Here is a 21,686-nt window from a genome sequence, read left to right on the forward strand (position 1 = left end):
AGCTCACTACATATCATAGATGGGAACCTGTGTGTACGTGCAAATCACCGACCACATCAGTGGCCCCACATATCCGCAGCTCTGACACTACTCGCCCAAGCAGGATGTAGATATTGGGCGAATCATGTAGTGCAGTAGTGCAGCCTCAGGCTTTGGGCCTGGAAACCAGCATGAAATATAAATGTTCAAAACCTGATACAGAACTTTGTTCTGCAGCTTTGACCTTTAAGGATTCCCAGAGGAAGCAATGTATAAAGTCCATATAAAGGTGAATTCCTCTCATCTGGCATCTGATAATCCGGAATTTGTTTCTAGGACAAAGCTGCAGAATAATGTGCAAGCAATGAGCTGCGGCAGACTCGGGGGTTTTCTATACTTTCACCATATTTGCTCTTGAGTAACAAACACCATGAATTTCAAGCATTTTTCATACAGTATTTTATTTTTACAAGCATTTTGTAATGTGCTACCTTTGTAACTTTGGAAGTCCTATTCAGAAGCTGGTCTTAGGTACTTTACACTTGCAGCAGAGGATTCCGGCAGGCAGGTCCGTCGCCGGAACTGCCTGCCGAAACCAGCAATCCGGACGCAAACGGATGGCACTTGTCAGACGGATGCGGATCCATCTGACAAATGCATTGAAATACCAGATCTGTCTCTCCGGTGTCATCTGGAAAAAACAGATCCGGTATCTATTTTTTTAACACATCTAAAGGTCTGCGCATTTGCGGATGGGAAGAACGGATCCGTCAATGCGGCACTAATACATTTCAATAGAAATTAATGCCGGATCTGGCATTCTGGCAAGTGTTCAGGATTTTTGGCCGGAGAGAAAACTGAAGCATGCAGGAGGAAACTGATCAGTTTTTTTCTGATATTGAGCCCCTAGGATGGAACTCCATTCCGGAAAAGAGAAAGCCAAGTGTGAAAGTGCCCTTAGTAGATTTCCTCTGCAGCGGGTGTCTGCTGTAAGTTAGTAGGAAGCCGTCAGACATAATACACACGGTGCATTTTTGTGCCGTTAGTCTTCATTTCTGTTACTTTTTTTAGTGCCATTAGTTGCAGCTTGCTCTGGGAATGGCATTTTATTTTCAAGTGTTTTCATGTAGGGAAAACACCAGAAAAAGATAAAAATCAAAAAACAGATCCCATAGGAATGGGAAATAGCAAGAACTTGTAGATCTGACTAAAATAAAACTGCACCAAAATCTGCATGTGTGATTCCAGCCTTACTTGTCAGATTGATACTTCCGAATGCCTGATAATCCGTAACGTGCCAGGTTCCATTGCTGCAGGACACACATTCTGCATGACCACAGCCTTCTTTTCTGCATTCAGTGACACGTGTTGACAGCGCATGGTAACGATGTGCTTCTCTTTATCCAGGTCTCAGTCGGTGTCTCCTCCGCCGCTTCTGTCTCCAGTCAGGACGGCATCGTATCCTCTCAGTGATAGTGAGGACTTCTGCAGAACCAGCAGATTCTCCAACATATCCAACAACAAACTGGTGATTAAAGACTGGACCCTGAGAGGCTCCAACGCGAGAGGCCTGCGCTCCCCGGGGGCCGATACTGCCAACCACTTGTCAAAATCAGTCAGTGTCGCTTGTTTGGATAAAAGACTTTCAGTGTTTAAAGGCCCGAACCAGAAAGAAAATGTATTGGAGGCCACGGACGGTGATGTGATCAACCGGAGCACCCTCTCCCTGGGGTCTGCGGCCAATCAGCGGAATCGACCTCACAACAGAACTGCTGTCCGCTCCCAGGTGCTCGACATTCGGCGTAAAATTTCAGAATGGGAGTGCCGGGGAGACTCTTCTCCACGTCTCAGCCTCTTTGTGGACAGAGGAGACCCGGGTGACCGCTCCACCAGTGAAGGATGCCCCAGCATGTTGACATCGCCATGCAGTGAAAAAACATTTGACTTTAAGGGATACCGGAGAATGAGCAGAACATTTTCTGAGTGTTCATACCCAGAGACAGAGGAGGAGGAGACCACAGCGTCAGAGCGAGACTCTCTTCACCGGTATGAGAGGAGATCCAGTAGGACAGAACCCGCCAATGCTTTTGTCAGGGGCCCTAGAAAAGAGTCCTCTGCAGTGCTGAACAGGATCCAGAAGATTGAGCAGGCGCTGAAGGAGAACCCGGGGATGGGTCTGCCGCAGCTGCCCAGCAGTTGTTTTAGTGTTGACCTTGGGAGAAAACGCTCCATAACTTCAGGTACTTTAGAGAGTCCAAGCGACAAATCTGGGAATGTAAATTCCATAAATGAACAGGAGCAAAAGACAAAACAAGGAGCTACTGCAAACTCTAGCAGTCCAACTGTGGCCCCCAAGAGCCCGCCAGCAGACGTGAACCCTGTCCCTAAACCCAAACGCACATTTGAGTATGAAGCTGAAAAAAGCCGCAGGAACAAACCTAATAATCTACCTCCATCCACATCACCTGTATCCCCTCCTCCTCTCCCTTCAACGCCAGCACCCCCCGTCACCAGGAGGCCCAAGAAAGATCACCGCAGATCTCAAAACAGGTACAGTAGGATATACCTAGGTTATACCAGCTGTACATATAGAATTATATACAGGAGATGCCCAGGTTATACCAGCATGGTCCATATCACTATATACTAGAAGATGTATAACTTATACACGCTGTACATATATAATAATATACAGGCGTTACCCGGGTTATACCAGCTATACATATATAATTATATACAGGAGATGCCCAGGTTATACCAGCTGTACATATAAAATTATATACATGAGATACCAAGGTTGTACCAGCTGTACGTACATATATAATTATACACAGGAGATGCCCAGGTTATACCAGCTGTACATATATAATTATATACAGGAGATGCCCGGGTTATACCAGCTGTACATACATATATAATTATACACAGGAGATGCCCAGGTTATACCAGCTGTACATATATAATTATATACAGGAGATGCCCAGGTTATACCAGCTGTACGTACATATATAATTATATACAGGATATGCCCGGGTTATACCAGCTGTACGTATATATATATATATATATATATAATTATACACAGGAGATGCCCAGGTTATACCAGCTGTACGTATATAATTATACACAGGAGATGCCCAGGTTATACCAGCTGTATGTACATATATAATTATACACAGGAGATGCCCTGGTTATACCAGCTGTACGTATATAATTATACACAGGAGATGCCCAGGTTATACCAGCTGTATGTACATATATAATTATATACAGGAGATGCCCAGGTTGTACCAGCTGTACGTACATATATAATTATATACAGGAGATGCCCAGGTTATACCAGCTGTATGTACATATATAATTATATACAGGATATGCCCAGGTTATACCAGCTGTATGTACATATATAATTATATACAGGAGATACCCAGGTTATACCAGCTGTACATATATAATTATACACAGGAGATGCCCGGGTTATACCAGCTGTACATATATAATTATATACAGGCGATTCCCAGGTTATACCAGCTGTACATATATAATTATACACAGGAGATGCCCAGGTTATACCAGCTGTATGTACATATATAATTATATACAGGAGATGCCCGGGTTATACCAGCTGTACATATATAATTATACACAGGAGATGCCCGGGTTATACCAGCTGTACATATATAATTATATACAGGCGATTCCCAGGTTATACCAGCTGTACATATATAATTATACACAGGAGATGCCCAGGTTATACCAGCTGTACGTACATATATAATTATATACAGGAGATGCCCGGGTTATACCAGCTGTACATATATAATTATACACAGGAGATGCCCGGGTTATACCAGCTGTACATATATAATTATACACAGGAGATGCCCGGGTTATACCAGCTGTACATATATAATTATACACAGGAGATGCCCGGGTTATACCAGCTGTACATATATAATTATACACAGGAGATGCCCGGGTTATACCAGCATGGTACACAGGAGCGTTGCTAAAGGTTTATGGGCCCTGGTGAAAGAGTTCAGCTTGGGCTCCCGCCCCTCAGGGCTTTGTGGCCAGGGGTGCAACTGCTGTTCACCTGCTTGCCGCAGCATTTCCAGTGATGAGCAGGTAAATAGAGCAGCGAAGGCAGCGCTTATACGGGGAAAAAAAGCGGACACCCCTTTCAAAGACATACTTGGAAAACATTCCAAACAGCGCTACAGAACATACAGGGTAATACAGCGCCCCATACCTCTTACATCCAGTAACGTCTCCTTTGATGTAGACGTTCTCGTTCCTCATCTTCTCTTTTCAGACCAGACCACCATGCTGACTTCTTTCAGCCGTCTCTGCAAAGTTTAACAAACAGACATCTTAGTTTCCTACTTTTTTTTTATCATCCTCCCAACACCCCATCCTGCTACCCCCAATACTGTGTCCGCTGTGCTCCCCAATACTATACTGCAGAAATAGCCCCTCTTAAAACACTGGTGCCACAAAAATATCCCTTTATATTTTGTGCCAGTACAAAAAATAGCCCCTTACCTTTCAGATCAGACTCCTATATCAGACCTCGGATCAGACAACCATATAAAATCCTAGATGAGACCTCCCCCATCTCAGACCAGACCTCTATGTAAGACTTCAAATCAGACCCCCATTAGAACTCCATGTCAGACCCCACCCCAATTTCAGACCTCAGATAAGACCCCCGTTAGACCTCACACCCAACCCTATCCCAGTCAGACGCACTTTAGACCTCCAGACACCCAAACAAACCCCTATTAGACATCCAGACTCCCTTTAGACTTCCAGACCCCCAATCGGACCTCCAGACCCACAATCAGACCTTTCAGATCCCCATATCAGACCTCAGATCAGATTCCCCATATAAAACTCTAGATGAGACCTCCCCGATCACTGACCAGACCTCTCTGTCAGACCTCAGATCAGAGCCCCATTAGAACTACATATCAGACACCCATATAATACCCCTATTAGACCTCCAGACCCCCATATCAGACCTCACACTAGGCCTCCAGATCCCCATTAGACTTCACAACTAACCGAATCAGACCCCCATTAGACTTCCAGACCCCCAATCAGACCTCCAGGCTCCCATGAGACCTCTCAGATCCCTCATATCAGACTGTAAAATAAATTAACTTACCTCTCCTGCCGCCACTCTCCCGGCCCTCTTGTCTTGTCAGGGCCCGCCTGCAGTGTCCGCTCACAGGGAAGAGCGAGCAGGAGGAGGGGTAAGTACAGCGCTTCACTCCCCCGCTCCTGCATACTAGTGAGCACTTCCGTAATGAAACTATATTATAAAGGGACATATACAGCACCACTGGCAAGGGGCCCCCGCTGGCTTAGGTGCCCAGTTGCAATCACTGTCACCCCTATAGCTACGCCACTATATATAAGGAGATATTGTACTTGTCTTTGGGTCTTGGCTATAATTGCAGTTATTAGGGACTGGTTGTCTTCATATCACAGGCCGTCTGTTCATATATATGTGTGTGACGACCTCTTACCATTCTGTCCCTTTATAGAAAATCTCTGGAGTTTGAAGACGCCTCCAGTGTCCAGTCCTTGGGTTCCCCGTCACCGGTGGAGAATGGTACTGAGAAGAAGCTCCGCTCTGGTTCTAAAAGCACTTTAGAGGAGAACACCTACGAGGATATTGTGGGTAAGAATGTGGATATTTTTCTATAGAATCGTCCCCTGTGATTGTCTTCATCTGTCGGCCTGGTAAATCTCCTGTTCAGTGTGGGACCATCACGGCTGTTACTGGTGCTCCCACTCAGCTTTCCTAGGCTCCTGAACAGCAGATCGGCCTACTTAGGCACTGAGCTGGGTACCAACCTCTTCATAACCAGACAGAATTACATATCAAGTGTCTAGACCAGGGGTGGCCCCCAGAGCCAGGGTTAGCAGCCCCCGTCCTCCTGGACAGAAACACAGATGATCGTGTGATGAGCTGTTTCTGCCTGCAGCACCGCACGATGGAGCATTATAGCTTCTCCTCAGATAGGTGAGCGCTATGGGGGCAGAGGAGCGCAGAGCTCTAGGGTCAGGAGACCCTGTACAGCTCTGCCTGTGGTGAATGCCCCCACAGCAGGATGGCTTTGGATGCCCCAGTTACAGTGGAAATAGTGCAAAGAAAGGTCTGTGTCCCTAAAGGTCTTTCAGTGACCTCTTAAGGACAAACTATGTGGCAAAAATATATTTAAAAAAAATAATAGAAAAAAATGAAAAATAAATAAAATACTAATAAAAAAAAAAGAAAGGGCAAAATAGTTAAGTGTTTATTGTCCCCAACAGTCTTTTTATGACCTCTTGGGGGACATATTATGCGGCAAAAAATATGTTTCAATAATAAGTAATAAACCAATTATTAAAAAAAATTGGGTCATAACCAGTGAGCGCCGTCCTCTGCAGGGAAAGAAATTGCTGATTTATGAATAGGAGGCAGGAAGTTAATGTCGTCACTTTTCCTATAACATAGTAACATAGTTTATAAAAAAAAGTCCTCCGTCCATCCAGTTCGGCCTGATATCCTGCAAGTTGATCCAGAGGAAGGCAAAAGAAAAGAAGTAGAAGCCAATTTTCCCCACTTAGGCTGTATTCACACGTCCGCAATGTGTTTTGCGGATACACGGAGACACGGATCCGCAAAACACGGAAAGCGGCAATGTGCTTTCCGCATTTTGCGGACCGCACATTGCCGACATAATAGAATATGCCTGTTCTTGTCCGCAATTGCGGACAAGAATAGGACATGTTCTATTTTTTTGCGGAAACGGAAGCACGGATGCGGAAGTGCGGATCCGCAAATGTGGATGCGGACAGCACATTCTGTCCCCATAGAGAATGAATGGGTCCGCACCCTTTCCGCAAAATTGCGGAAAGGATGCGGACCCATTTTGCGGACGTGTGAATGGAGCCTTAAGGGGGAAAAAACTCCTTCCCGACTCCAATCAGGCATCCGAATAACTCCCTGGATCAACGATCCCTCTCTAGTAGCTATAACCTGTAATATTATTACACTCCAGAAATACATCCAGGCCCCTCCTGAACTCTTTTAGTGAACTTAGAGTTCCACAGTCTCACTGCTCTTACAGTACAGAGTCCACAGTCTCACTGCTCTTACAGTAAAGAGTCCATAGTCTCACTGCTCTTACAGTACAGAGTCCATAGTCTCACTGCTCTTACAGTATAGAGTCCATAGTCTCACTGCTCTTACAGTAAAGAGTCCATAGTCTCACTGCTCTTACAGTATAGAGTCCATAGTCTCACTGCTCTTACAGTATAGAGTCCATAGTCTCACTGCTGTTACAGTATAGAGTCCATAGTCTCACTGCTCTTACAGTATAGAGTCCATAGTCTCACTGCTCTTACAGTAAGAGTCCACAGTCTCACCGCTCTACAGTAAAGAGTCCATAGTCTCACTGCTCTTACAGTAAAGAGTCCATAGTCTCACCGCTCTTACAGTATAGAGTCCATAGTCTCACTGCTCTTACAGTATAGAGTCCATAGTCTCACTGCTCTTACAGTAAAGAGTCCATAGTCTCACTGCTCTTACAGTATAGAGTCCCATAGTCTCACTGCTCTTACAGTAAAGAGTCCATAGTCTCACTGCTCTTACAGTATAGAGTCCATAGTCTCACTGCTCTTACAGTATAGAGTCCATAGTCTCACTGCTCTTACAGTATAGAGTCCATAGTCTCACTGCTGTTACAGTATAGAGTCCATAGTCTCACTGCTCTTACAGTAAAGAGTCCATAGTCTCACTGCTGTTACAGTACAGAGTCCATAGTCTCACTGCTGTTACAGTACAGAGTCCATAGTCTCACTGCTCTTACAGTATAGAGTCCATAGTCTCACTGCTCTTACAGTATAGAGTCCATAGTCTCACTGCTGTTACAGTACAGAGTCCATAGTCTCACTGCTCTTACAGTATAGAGTCCATAAGTCTCACTGCTCTTACAGTACAGAGTCCATAGTCTCACTGCTCTTACAGTATAGAGTCCATAGTCTCACTGCTCTTACAGTAAAGAGTCCATAGTCTCACTGCTGTTACAGTATAGAGTCCATAGTCCTCACTGCTCTTACAGTATAGAGTCCATAGTCTCACTGCTCTTACAGTATAGAGTCCCATAGTCTCACTGCTCTTACAGTATAGAGTCCATAGTCTCACTGCTCTTACAGTATAGAGTCCATAGTCCTCACTGCTCTTACAGTATAGAGTCCATAGTCCTCACTGCTCTTACAGTATAGAGTCCATAGTCTCACTGCTCTTACAGTAAGAGTCCATAGTCCTCACTGCTCTTACAGTATAGAGGCCATAGTCTCACTGCTCTTACAGGTATAGAGTCCATAGTCTCACTGCTCTTACAGTACAGAGTCCATAGTCTCACTGCTCTTACAGTAAAGAGTCCATAGTCTCACTGCTCTTACAGTATAGAGTCCATAGTCTCACTGCTCTTACAGTAAGAGTCCATAGTCCTCCTTCCAGTATAGAGTCCATAGTCTCACTGCTCTTACAGTATAGAGTCCATAGTCTCACTGCTCTTACAGTATAGAGTCCATAGTCCTCACTGCTCTTACAGTAAAGAGTCCATAGTCTCACTGCTCTTACAGTACAGAGTCCATAGTCTCACTGCTCTTACAGTAAAGAGTCCATAGTCTCACTGCTCTTACAGTATAGAGTCCATAGTCTCACTGCTCTTACAGTACAGAGTCCATAGTCTCACTGCTCTTACAGTAGAGTCCATAGTCTCACTGCTCTTACAGTATAGAGTCCATAGTCTCACTGCTCTTACAGTAAAGAGTCCATAGTCTCACTGCTCTTACAGTACAGAGTCCATAGTCTCACTGCTCTTACAGTATAGAGTCCATAGTCTCACTGCTCTTACAGTATAGAGTCCATAGTGCTCACTGCTCTTACAGTAAAGAGTCCATAGTCTCACTGCTCTTACAGTATCATAGTCTCACTGCTCTTACAGTAAAGAGTCCATAGTCTCACTGCCTCTTACAGTAAAGAGTCCATATGTCTCACTGCTCTTACAGTATAGAGTCCATAGTCTCACTGCTCTTACAGTATAGAGTCCATAGTCTCACTGCTCTTACAGTAAAGAGTCCATAGTCTCACTGCTCTTACAGTAAGAGTCCATAGTCCTCACTGCTCTTACAGTATAGAGTCCATAGTCTCACTGCTCTTACAGTAAGAGTCCATAGTCTCACTGCTCTTACAGTAAGAGTCCATAGTCTCACTGCTCTTACAGTAAAGAGTCCATAGTCCTCACTGCTCTTACAGTATAGAGTCCATAGTCTCACTGCTCTTACAGTAAAGAGTCCATAGTCTCACTGCTCTTACAGTATAGAGTCCATAGTCCTCACTGCTCTTACAGTATAGAGTCCATAGTCCTCACTGCTCTTACAGTAGTCCACAGTCTCACTGCTCTTCACACTAAAGAGTCCATAGTCTCACTGCTCTTACAGTAAAGAGTCCATAGTCTCACTGCTCTTACAGTAACGAGTCCATAGTGTCTCTGCTCTTACCAGTATAGAGTCCATAGTCTCCCTGCTCTTACAGTATAGAGTCCACAGTCTCACTGCTCTTACAGTAAAGAGTCCATAGTCTCACTGCTCTTACAGTCAAGAGTCCATAGCCTCACTGCTCTTACAGTATAGAGTCCATAGTCTCATCTGCTCTTACAGTAAAGAGCCATAGTCTCACTGCTCTTACAGTATAGAGTCCATAGTCTCACCGCTCTTACAGTAAAGAGTCCATAGTCTCCCTGCTCTTACAGTATAGAGTCCATAGTCTCACTGCTCTTACAGTAAAGAGTCCATAGTCTCACTGCTCTTACAGTATAGAGTCCATAGTCTCACTGCTCTTACAGTATAGAGTCCATAGTCTCACTGCTCTTACAGTAGTCCACAGTCTCACTGCTCTTACACTAAAGAGTCCATAGTCTCACTGCTCTTACAGTAAAGAGTCCATAGTCTCACTGCTCTTACAGTAAAGAGTCCATAGTCTCTGCTCTTACAGTATAGAGTCCATAGTCTCCCTGCTCTTACAGTATAGAGTCCACAGTCTCACTGCTCTTACAGTCAAGAGTCCATAGTCTCACTGCTCTTACAGTCAAGAGTCCATAGTCTCACTGCTCTTACAGTAAAGAGTCCATAGTCTCACTGCTCTTACAGTAAAGAGTCCATAGTCTCACTGCTCTTAACGTAAAGAATCCTCTTCTATGTTTGTGTATAAACCTTCTTTCCACACGCAGAGGATGTCCCCTCATCACAGTCCATAGTCTCACTGCTCTTAACATAAAGAATCCTCTTCTATGTTTGTGTATAAACCTTCTTTCCTCCAGGCGCAGAGGATGTCCCCTCGTCACAGTCCCCTGGGGATAAATAGATGATGGGAGTGATCTCTATACTGACCCCTGATATATTTATGCATAGTAATTAGATCTCCCCTCAGTCGTCTTTTGTCTAAAGTGAATAACCCTAATGTTGATAATCTTTCAGGGTCCTGTAGTTGCCCCATTCCAGTTATTACTTTAGTTGCCCTCCTCTGGACCCTCTCCAGCTCTGCCATGTCTGCCTTGTTCACAGGTGCCCAGAACTGTACACAGTCCTCCATGTGTGGTCTGACTAGTGATGTGTAAAGTGGTAGGACTATCTTCTCATCACCACTATCTATGTCCCTTTTGATGCAACCCATTATCTTATTGGCCTTGGCAGCAGCTACCTGACACTGGTTTCTACAGCTTAGTTTGCTGTTCACTTAAATTCCTAGGTACTTTTCCATGTCAGTGTTACCGAGTGTTTTACCATTTAGTATGTACGGGTGACTTGCATTATTCCTTCCCATGTGCATAACCTTACATTTGTCAATGTTAAACCTCATCTGCCACTTCTCTGCCTAAGCCTCCAATCTATCCAGATGCCTCTGTATCTGTATACTGTCCTCTGTAGTATATATACTGTATACTGTACTCTGTGGTATATTTACCATATACTGTCCTCTGTAGTATATATATATACAGTATACTATCCTCTTCTAAGTTAATTACTTTACACAGTTTGTCATCTGCAAAATATATATTTTACTGTGCAAGCCTTCTACAAGATCATTAATAAATAAATTGAAGAGAATAGGGCCCAATACTGACTCCTGTACCCTACTAGTGACAGTGACCCCTCCAATACTCCCCTGAGGTACCCCACTAGTGACAGTGACCCAATCTGAGTGTGTACCATTAATAACCACCCTCTGTTTTTATCACTGAGCCACTTACTTACCCACCTACAGACATTTTCTCCCAGTCCGAGCATTCTCATTTTATATACTAACCTTTTATGCGGTACAGTGTCAAATGCTTTGGAGAAGTCCAGATATACGACATCCATTGATTCGCTGTGGTCAAGTCTAGAACTTACCTCCTCATAGAAACTGATTAAATTAGTCTGACATGACCGATCCCTAATGAAGCCATGCTGATATGGCGGTATTTGCTTATTTTCATTGAGGTGCTCCAAGATAGCATCTCTTAGAAAACCTTCAAACAGTTTACCCACGATAGATGTTAAACTTACCAGCCTAATGTTTCCAGGCTCTGTTTTTGGACCCTTTTTTAATATCTGCACCACGTTTGCTATTCGCCAATCCTGTGGAACACTCCCTGTCAGTATAGAGGCCGCAAATATCAGAAATAAGGGTCTGACTATGACATTAATTAATTCTCTTAGGATACAGGGGTGTATGCCATCTGGTCCCGGTGATTTGTCTATTTTAATAATTTTAAGACGCCGCTGTACTTCTTCCTGGGTCAGACAGGGCACTTTTAATGGGGAATTTACATTCTGCATTTCATCTGACAGTTTGTTTCCTCAGTGAATACAGTGGAATCGCTCATTGCTCTCTGCAACTCTCCCCTCTTCACTCTGTAAAGGCCTGACACCTTCAGACTTATACTTTTTACCATTTATATAATTGTAGAACATTTTAGGGTTAGTTTTGCTCTTTAGCAATTAATCTCTCGGTCTCTAGTTTGGCTGCTTTTATTTGTTTTTTACATATTCAACTTTTTCCTTATAGTTTTTCAGTGCTTCCTTGCTCTCCTCCTGTTTTAGTGGTTTAAATGCTTTCTTTTTGTCATTTATTGCTTCCTTTACATTTCTATTTATCCACATAGTTTTTTTCTTGTTCCTTAACCTGGTATTCCTATACGGTATGTACCTCTCACAATTAGATTTTAGGATGCTTTTAAAAATATCCAATTTTGTGGCTGTATTTTTATTTTTGAGGACTTTGTCCCAGTTAGTTCGGCCTATGGCCTTTCTTAGCTAAATTTAGCTTTTTTGAAGTTTGGTATTTTTGTTCCTCCCTGTAGAAACGCTCTTTTGACTAATAATTGAAAGGTTATGATTTTCTGGTCACTATTTCCCAGGTGTCCCCCGACCTGCACGTCTGTTGTTCTGTCAGGCCTATTGGTTAGTACTAAGTCCAGTATGGCCGTCCCTCTAGTCGGGTCCTGAACCAGTTGGGAGAGGTCATTGTCTTTGGTTATTGCCAAGAACCTGTTTCCTTTATGAGATGTACAACTTCTAGTTTCCAGTCTATATCTGCGGAGTTGAAGACTTGTTCCCAGTAATTGACCTGAATATCTCGCAGTGTATTAGGGGCTTAAAGGGATTTCCCAGTAAAAATGATTTTTTAACAAGTTCTTGCAGCATGGCCCTAGAAACCGAAGAGTTATACCTACTTGCTCTCCGCGCTGTTTTTACTTGGCAGTGCATGGTCATGGTCACATGCACCTCTCCAACCAATCACTGGCTTCAGCGGTGATGTGGCCACAAGCAGAATGTCACTGCTGCAGCCAGTCATTGACTGGAGCGGTGTATGTGTCACGGCTGTCATGGTCTGGTGGTAGTGGACTGTGACACTTTTGCCGTGCATGCTTGTTGCTGGTGGCAATGTGTTAGCATGATTTTACACTTCCCCTTTATGACTCGTGTTCCTTTCCATTTTGGTTTGTTTCGGGTTAAAGGAGCGTGCAAGGTGGAGCTGGGTGTGGCCTCATGGCTATTCTTATACTGGAGGTTAGTGGTATCGCCAGACCATGACAGCCGTGACAGTATGTGACCATGGCCATGCAATGACAGGTGAAAAATGACTTAACAAGTTCCTGCGGCATGGCCCCTGAACCAGAAGATGCATACTTACCTGCTTCATGCCACCCTGCCCCCTCAGCCTCCATCTTCCGGTTCCTGCAGTTTTACAGCTGACACTGCATGGTCACATACACCACTCCAGTCAATGACTGGCTGCAGCAGTGACATTCTGTTTGTGGCCATGTCACCACTGAAGCCAGTGATTGGCTGGAGAGGTGCATGTCCCCATGGCCATGCACTGCCAATTAAAAACAGCGCGGGGAGCAAGTAGGTATAACTCTTCTGTTTCCGGGGCCATGTATTCACACGACTGTAAGTGTTTTGCAGTCCCCAAATTGCAGATCCGCAAAACACGGGTACCGGCCATGTGCGTTCCGCATTTTGCGGACCGCACATGGTCGGCGCTATAAAGAGTGCCTATTCTTGTCCGCACCTATTCTTGTGCACCCCTGGTCTAGACAGTGGCTTGACGCCGTATGTGGGCTGTAGTAGCGGCCATATTGGTTGGCTTGTTAGCTTGTATATACCGTAGCTATGTTTGTTTGGAGGTGCGATGTGCTGCTGGGGAAGACCTTAGCCAGGTCCACAGCTGAAGCCAAACATGGAGCGAGTGCAAGTTCATTACTCACAAGTTACACAGAAAGCTCAGTGGAGACCGATATTGGAAACACATTGTCTGCTGAGCAGTCGCCGAGCTTCATGGAGCTGTGGCTGCGCTCCAAAGCATATTTATATAAAGCAGAGAAGACCCAGGCTGAGCGCAGCGCAGTGACCTCTGGACGCTCCTCGTGTTTCTTCTCCCCATGGACTGGATGAACCCTCCTCTGTCTGCTGATTACAATCTCCCTGCATCCCCTGCGCAGAGGTATCAGTCTGCTAGCAGATTACCCAGGTTTTTATCATGAGAGGCAGTATTCATGAAACAGATATATGGATGTACATAGAGATCATGGTCCAGAACTAGAGCCACTACTTTACTGCAAGGACCCCACAGTTACAGGGCTTCCCTCTAATATAATCCAGAGGTCTGTGCTGAGTCTCTGTATCTACCCCCAAAAATAGACTGATCCTGACTTACTGGTACTTCCTGTATTATACTCCAGAGCTGCACTCACTATTCAGCTGGTACAGTCACTGTGTACAGACATTACTTATCCTGTACTGATCCTGAGTTACATCCTGTATTATACTCCAGAGCTGCACTCACTATTCTGCTGGTGCAGTCACTGTGTACAGACATTACTTATCCTGTACTGATCCTGAGTTACATCCTGTATTATACTCCAGAGCTGCACTCACTATTCTGCTGGTGCAGTCACTGGGTACATACATTACTTATCCTGTACTGATCCTGAGTTACATCCTGTATTATACTCCAGAGCTGCACTCACTATTCTGCTGGTGCAGTCACTGTGTACATACATTACTTATCCTGTACTGATCCTGAGTTACATCCTGTATTATACTCCAGAGCTGCACTCACTATTCTGCTGGTGCAGTCACTGTGTACATACATTACTTATCCTGTACTGATCCTGAGTTACATCCTGTATTATACTCCAGAGCTGCACTCACTATTCTGCTGGTGCAGTCACTGTGTACATACATTACTTATCCTGTACTGATCCTCAGTTACATCCTGTATTATACTCCAGAGCTGCACTCACTATTCTGCCGGTGCAGTCACTGTGTACATACATTACTTATCCTGTACTGATCCTGAGTTACATCCTGTATTATACTCCAGAGCTGCACTCACTATTCTGCTGGTGCAGTCACTGTGTACATACATTACTTATCCTGTACTGATCCTGAGTTACATCCTGTATTATACTCCAGAGCTGCACTCACTATTCTGCTGGTGCAGTCACTGTGTACATACATTACTTATCCTGTACTGATCCTGAGTTACATCCTGTATTATACTCCAGAGCTGCATTCACTATTCTGCTGGTGCAGTCACTGTGTACATACATTACTTATCCTGTACTGATCCTGAGTTACATCCTGTATTATACTCTAGAGCTGCACTCACTATTCTGCTGGTGCAGTCACTGTGTACATACATTACTTATCCTGTACTGACCCTGAGTTACCTCCTGTATTATACTCCAGAGCTGCACTCACTATTCTGCTGGTGCAGTCACTGTGTACATACATTACTTATCCTGTACTGATCCTGAGTTACATCCTGTATTATACTCCAGAGCTGCACTCACTATTCTGCTGGTGCAGTCACTGTGTACATACATTACTTATCCTGTACTGACCCTGAGTTACCTCCTGTATTATACTCCAGAGCTGCACTCACTATTCTGCTGGTGCAGTCACTGTGTACATACACTACTTATCCTGTACTGATCCTGAGTTACATCCTGTATTATACTCCAGAGCTGCACTCACTAATATGCAGGCTTGTGAGCTGAAAGCTCTCTGCATTCCCTGCTTGTTCAGTGTCTGCCCAGACATCCTTTGTAATTACATCTTTATGTAGATTCATTCATGAATGTGTGGAGACCCATTTATTCTCAATGGAGACAGAAAGGATGCGGACAGCACACATTGTCCGCATTTCTGGTCCGCGGCTCCCGAAAAAAATATAACATGTCCTATTCTTGTCCGAATAGGCATTTCTATAGGGGTGCTGGCAATACACTACGGACGTGTGAATGGACCCTAATACAGCGCCTTATACCTATATGCAGTGAGGTCTCCTCTGGTGTAGACCTTCTCTTTCTTTATCTTTTCTATTCAGACCAGACCGCCATGATTTTTTTGACAACTACTTTTCCCCCTCTAATTTGTGCCAGTACAAAAATACCCTCTTATGTGTGCCAGTACAAGCAATGCTCCCTCATGATGTGTACCAGTGCCCCATGTAGAAGAAATACCCCCATGGTGGCCAACTTAGAATGTGTTCCATTACAAAAATGCTCCTTTTTACAGCCGCAGTGTCCCCATAGTGCTTTCTCCAATTACGAACCGGATTCCAAAAAAGTTGGGACACTATACAAATCGTGAATAAATACTGGATGCAATGATGTGGAGGCGCCAACTTCTAATATTTTATTCAGAATAGAACATAAATCACGGAACAAAAGTTTAAACTGAGAAAATGTACCATTTTAAGGGAAAAATATGTTGAATCAGAATTTCATGGTGTCAACAAATCCCCCAAAAGTTGGGACAAGGCCATTTTCCCCGCTGTGTGGCATCTCCCCTTCTTCTTACAACACTCAACAGACGTCTGGGGACCGAGGAGACCAGTTTCTCCAGTTTAGTAATAGGAATGCTCTCCCATTCTTGTCTAATACCGGCCTCTAACTGTTCCATCGTCTTGGGCCTTCTTTGTTGCACCTTCCTCTTTATGATGCGCCAAATGTCCTCTATAGGTGACAGATCTGGACTGCAGACCGGCCATTTCAGTGCCCGGATCCTTCTCCTACGCAGCCATGATGTTGTGATTGATGCAGAATGTGGTCTGGCATTATCTTGTTGAAAAATGCAGGGTCTTCCCTGAAAGAGATGACGTCTGGATGGGAGCAGATGTTGTTCTAGAACCTGAATATATGTTCCTGCATTGATGGTGCCTTTCCAGACATGCAAGCTGCCCATGCCACACGCACTCATGCCACCCCATACCCTCAGAGATGCAGGCTTCTGAACTGAGCGTTGATAACAACTTGGGTTGTCCTTGTCCTCTTTGGTCCGGATGACATGGCGTCCCAGATTTCCAAAAAGAACTTCGAATCGTGACTCGTCTGACCACAGAACAGTCTTCCATTTTGCCACACTCCATTGTAAATGATAATTATATAAATTACAGGGCACTCAAGAAACCGTGACCCTGTGGTTAGAACAAATAAATGCTTTAATTGCTTGAACAGATAAAATTACTATAAAATGCAACAACCATGTACATTACATATATAAATCTATACAGTGAAAGATCCAAAAAATCGATAATACATATAAAAGCGGTAGCAGTGTTCTAGCTTTGTATAAAAAATCGACTACATATTCGATATTTTAGCAAATAATCGAGTTGTTCTATCCGATGTTTGTGAACAGCTATATAGTGGAAGTACCTGAGTTGGTGGCGGCGTCCCGCTACAAAGTTACTTGCAAGTAATAGTTTGTTACCTTATAATTGATTGAGGCGTTTCATCCAGACCTTAAGAATCCCTCACTCCACCGAATATGCCTATAATTCGTACGGCACTTGTTTGATCGGGAGATTGAAGACGGCTCTGCGGATCGATTTTTCGTCACTGCTTAGGCCGGTAAATCCCGGCCTTTGAGTAAAAGTTTTGCAGTGGTATTATAGCAGAGACTTTCGTCGATATATGGTCCGCCTCTAGTCTGTTGAGATAGTCGATTATAGGTACTTGGGTCTTTCGGTACAAAGATGGGGGTGTAGCACCAGACGCGTTTCGGGGTCCAACGTTCTTGCCCCTTCCTCAGTGGTATGCATCACCCCTTCTAAAACCCCTCTTTTATACTAAGTCTTCTATGGTCTCATTGGTCATTCATCAAAACGTCAGATCAGTTTGTCAGTTTACTCAGGTGTCCCTCATTACTATTCGATCTTGTTCACAATGTCATATTGAACAAACTTAGCTTTGAATAGCTATTTTTCAATCTTTAGCAATACAACACAGTTCTACACTTTCATCCATTTATATATTTTGAACTTATACGTCTCCTACAGAAAAAGCGCACCCTAGCTATATGCGTTTTTGATGCGGTTCCTGTGTGTTTTTTCTTTTTGGGGCAAAAAGCAGATACCCACCATAAATTAATAGTATATATGTTAAAACAAGTGAGAGCATTCATATAAAAATGTATAAAAAGTATAAAATATAAAATATTATTTATATAATGTTGTACACAAACAAACAAAGTTCAAAATTCACTTGAGGGTTGTATCAAAGTGGAGACCCATGTGTAGAGGAGAAACCGGGCGCAGTAAAACAAACACGCGGTTTGTCATCGACACATGGGTGCCCACTAATTCATAAAAATCCAAAGAGCTCGAATTCTGCATTAAGGCCCTTGGGTATCAGGGTATCGAATTCGAAAATCCTCTTTGTTTCGAGTCATTCTTTCTATGTGATTGCTAAAGTTGTATTGCTAAAGATTGAAAAATAGCTATTCAAAGCTAAGTTTGTTCAATATGACATTGTGAACAAGATCGAATAGTAATGAGGGACACCTGAGTAAACTGACAAACTGATCTGACGTTTTGATGAATGACCAATGAGACCATAGAAGACTTAGTATAAAAGAGGGGTTTTAGAAGGGGTGATGCATACCACTGAGGAAGGGGCAAGAACGTTGGACCCCGAAACGCGTCTGGTGCTACACCCCCATCTTTGTACCGAAAGACCCAAGTACCTATAATCAACTATCTCAACAGACTAGAGGCGGACCATATATCGACGAAAGTCTCTGCTATAATACCACTGCGAAACTTTTACTCAAAGGCCGGGATTTACCGGCCTAAGCAGTGACGAAAAATCGATCCGCAGAGCCGTCTTCAATCTCCCGATCAAACAAGTGCCGTACGAATTATAGGCATATTCGGTGGAGTGAGGGATTCTTAAGGTGTGGATGAAACGCCTCAATCGATTATAAGGTAACAAACTATTACTTGCAAGTAACTTTGTAGCGGGACGCCGCCACCAACTCAGGTACTTCCACTATATAGCTGTTCACAAACATCGGATAGAACAACTCGATTATTTGCTAAAATATCGAATATGTAGTCGATTTTTTATACAAAGCTAGAACACTGCTACCGCTTTTATATGTATTATCGATTTTTTGGATCTTTCACTGTATAGATTTATATATGTAATGTACATGGTTGTTGCATTTTATAGTAATTTTATCTGTTCAAGCAATTAAAGCATTTATTTGTTCTAACTACAGGGTCACGGTTTCTTGAGTGCCCTGTAATTTATATAATTACTATTTATTCATTCTATTGAGCGAGTGCTCTCAATCTTACAGGTGCACCTGGTGGTGTCCATTTCTCCTAGTGCGACATCTTACTGTATTTGATCTACCCATTGTAAATGACCCCTGGCCCAGTGAAAATGCCTGAGCTTGTGGATCTTGCTTAGAAATGGCTTCTTCTTTGCACTGTAGAGTTTCAGCTGGCAGCGGCGGATGGCGCGGTGGGATTGTGGTCACTGACAATGGTTTCTGGAAGTATTCCTGAGCCCATTCTGGGATTTCCTTTACAGTAGCATTCCTGTTTGTGGTGCAGTGTCGTGTAAGGGCCCGGAGATCACGGGCATCCAGTAGGGTTTTACGGCCTTGACCCTTACGCACAGAGATTGTTCCAGAGTCTCTGAATCTTCGGATGATGTTCTGCACAGTTGATGATGATAGATGCAAAGTCTTTGCAATGTTTCGCTGGGTAACACCTTTCTGATATTGCTCCACTATCTTCCTGCGCAACATTGTGGGAATTGGTGATCCTCTCCCCATCTTGGCTTCTGAGAGACACGGCCGCTCTGAGAAGCTCTTTTTATACCCAATCATGTTGCCAATTGACCTAATTAGTGTTAATTGTTCTTCCAGCTCTTCGTTATGCTCAAATTTACTTTTTCCAGCCTCTTATTGCTACTTGTCCCAACTTTTTTGGGGACTTGTTGACACCGTGAAAATTTGAATCAACGTATTTTTCCTTTAAAATGATACATTTACTCGGATTAAACGTTTGATCCGTCATCTACGTTCTATTACAGATAACATAGTGACATTTGCCATCTCCACATCATTGCATCCAGTTTTTATTCACAATTTGTTTAGTGTCCCAACTTTTTGGGAATCCGGTTTGTACAAAATAACGACCCCCCCCCCCCCCCCCATTGTGGCCGAACACCTTGCTGGCAAATAAAAATAATAAACTCAAATACCGCCATTCTGCTGTCAGCGATGCAGTGCAAGACACGGACTTCTTCTAGTCTCTGTCCTGAGATCTGCGCAGCCCGGAGGCTTAGCCCTAGTTCCTGTAGCCTATTAGTGGAAGCGGGGGGCCAGGGTGACATCGCTCCTGTGCCCCGATGCGGCATTCAGCTGTATTGCTGTCCTGAGTACAGTGATGCAGTTGAATATGTAGAGATGAGTGTTTTCCCAATGAAAGCACTCATTGCCTATTGCCCTTCTGCCCCCCCCCCCCTTTGCCCCTACCTGATTCTGCCTGAGGCGATTGCCTTATTTGGCCTCATTGGTGGTGCACCTGTAACATCAAGCATTCTGCACAAATAAACAGGAGGAGGACTCCCATCATCTCCCCTCATGCATCCCACTCTGAACAAGATCCCCCCGAGGAGACCACCGGCTGTGCTGTAGGTGGCGCCATTTACCATGGTGTCATCTCTCCTGCCCCCTGAACAGATCCTGGGCCATGATGGATATATATGGGATGTGTAGCATACGTGTGCCGTGCGACATGGACAAGCCAGATGCTGCCATACTAATTCTCACCGGTAGCCGCAGAACCTTTCATTCTTAGTTTTAACCAGTTTTCAGTCACATCATGTCTTGTACTCTAGTCACATGCAGAGCTGCATTCAGAATTCAACTTGTTTCCTATTCTCAGGCATGTCTGCAACCCTCTTCCAGTTCATGTAAAATAAAGCCATACAAACGTCGTGCCATCCGGCAGGCTCCCTCTCATCTTGGCGGAGGCAGAAGCTGATACTTGGCTGCCTGGGAACCGTCGAGTAAAACTGCATAACCCCATCTGTTTGTGGGAAGATAAAGCAGCGCTTATGTATCTGGCGGGGACCGGAGCCGGGACGCAGCCAGAAGACCAGATCCTCTGTGACTGCCTCCGCCCCAGGATCAAATACTCCAATACCTACTGATATACCCGCACCGACGTGTCTCCATACAGGTGGAAGCGCCCAGGCTATTACATACAGGGCCGGCGCTTCCATAGAGGCAAGGGGGGCAATTGCCCCTGGGCCCCCGAGTCCTTAGGGGCCCCCCGCGCCGGCCCGCAACTAACTATAGGCAGGACAGTCAGTGTCACACGGAGATGAGCGCTTCCATTGTGGAAGCGCTCATCTCCAGTCATCTGTATCGCCGTCCTCAGGACAGAGATACAGATGGCTGTGCAGCAGGGGAGAAGGAGGCGTGTCCCTTCCCCTTCCTCTGATAGGCTGCAGGCACCAGGTCGCCTGAGCCGTACAGAGCGGGACACAGGCCGGAAGAGGCTGCATCGCATCGCTGCCAAGGAGGTTAGTATAAGTGGTTTTTTTGTTTGTTTTTTGTGTACAATACTGGTGGCTACTGGCACATGTTGATGGGGGGGGGGCTCAGGCTACTGGCACATGATCAGGGGGGCCTATGGCTACTGGGACATGATAGGGGGGGGCTATGGCTACTGGCACATGATGGGGGGGCCTATGGCTACTGGGACATGATAGGGGGGCCTATGGCTACTGGCACATGTTGATGGGGGGGGCTCAGGCTACTGGCACATGATCAGGGGGGCCTAT

The 21,686-nt window shown here is 44.5% G+C and overlaps 1 protein-coding gene across 1 annotated transcript in view; it reads left to right on the forward strand.

The window, feature by feature from the left end:
- Positions 1-21,686, forward strand: part of DENND2B (DENN domain containing 2B) — a 128,422-nt gene that overhangs the window by 30,154 nt on the left and 76,582 nt on the right. Inside the window, exons 2-3 of the mRNA XM_044273077.1 lie at positions 1,387-2,529; positions 5,532-5,668. Of these exons, the coding sequence (XP_044129012.1) occupies positions 1,387-2,529; positions 5,532-5,668 (1,280 nt within the window). The remainder of the gene's footprint in view (positions 1-1,386; positions 2,530-5,531; positions 5,669-21,686) is intronic.

The sequence above is a fragment of the Bufo gargarizans genome, unplaced genomic scaffold (assembly GCF_014858855.1).
Source record: "Bufo gargarizans isolate SCDJY-AF-19 unplaced genomic scaffold, ASM1485885v1 fragScaff_scaffold_376_pilon, whole genome shotgun sequence".
Lineage (NCBI taxonomy): Eukaryota > Metazoa > Chordata > Amphibia > Anura > Bufonidae > Bufo > Bufo gargarizans.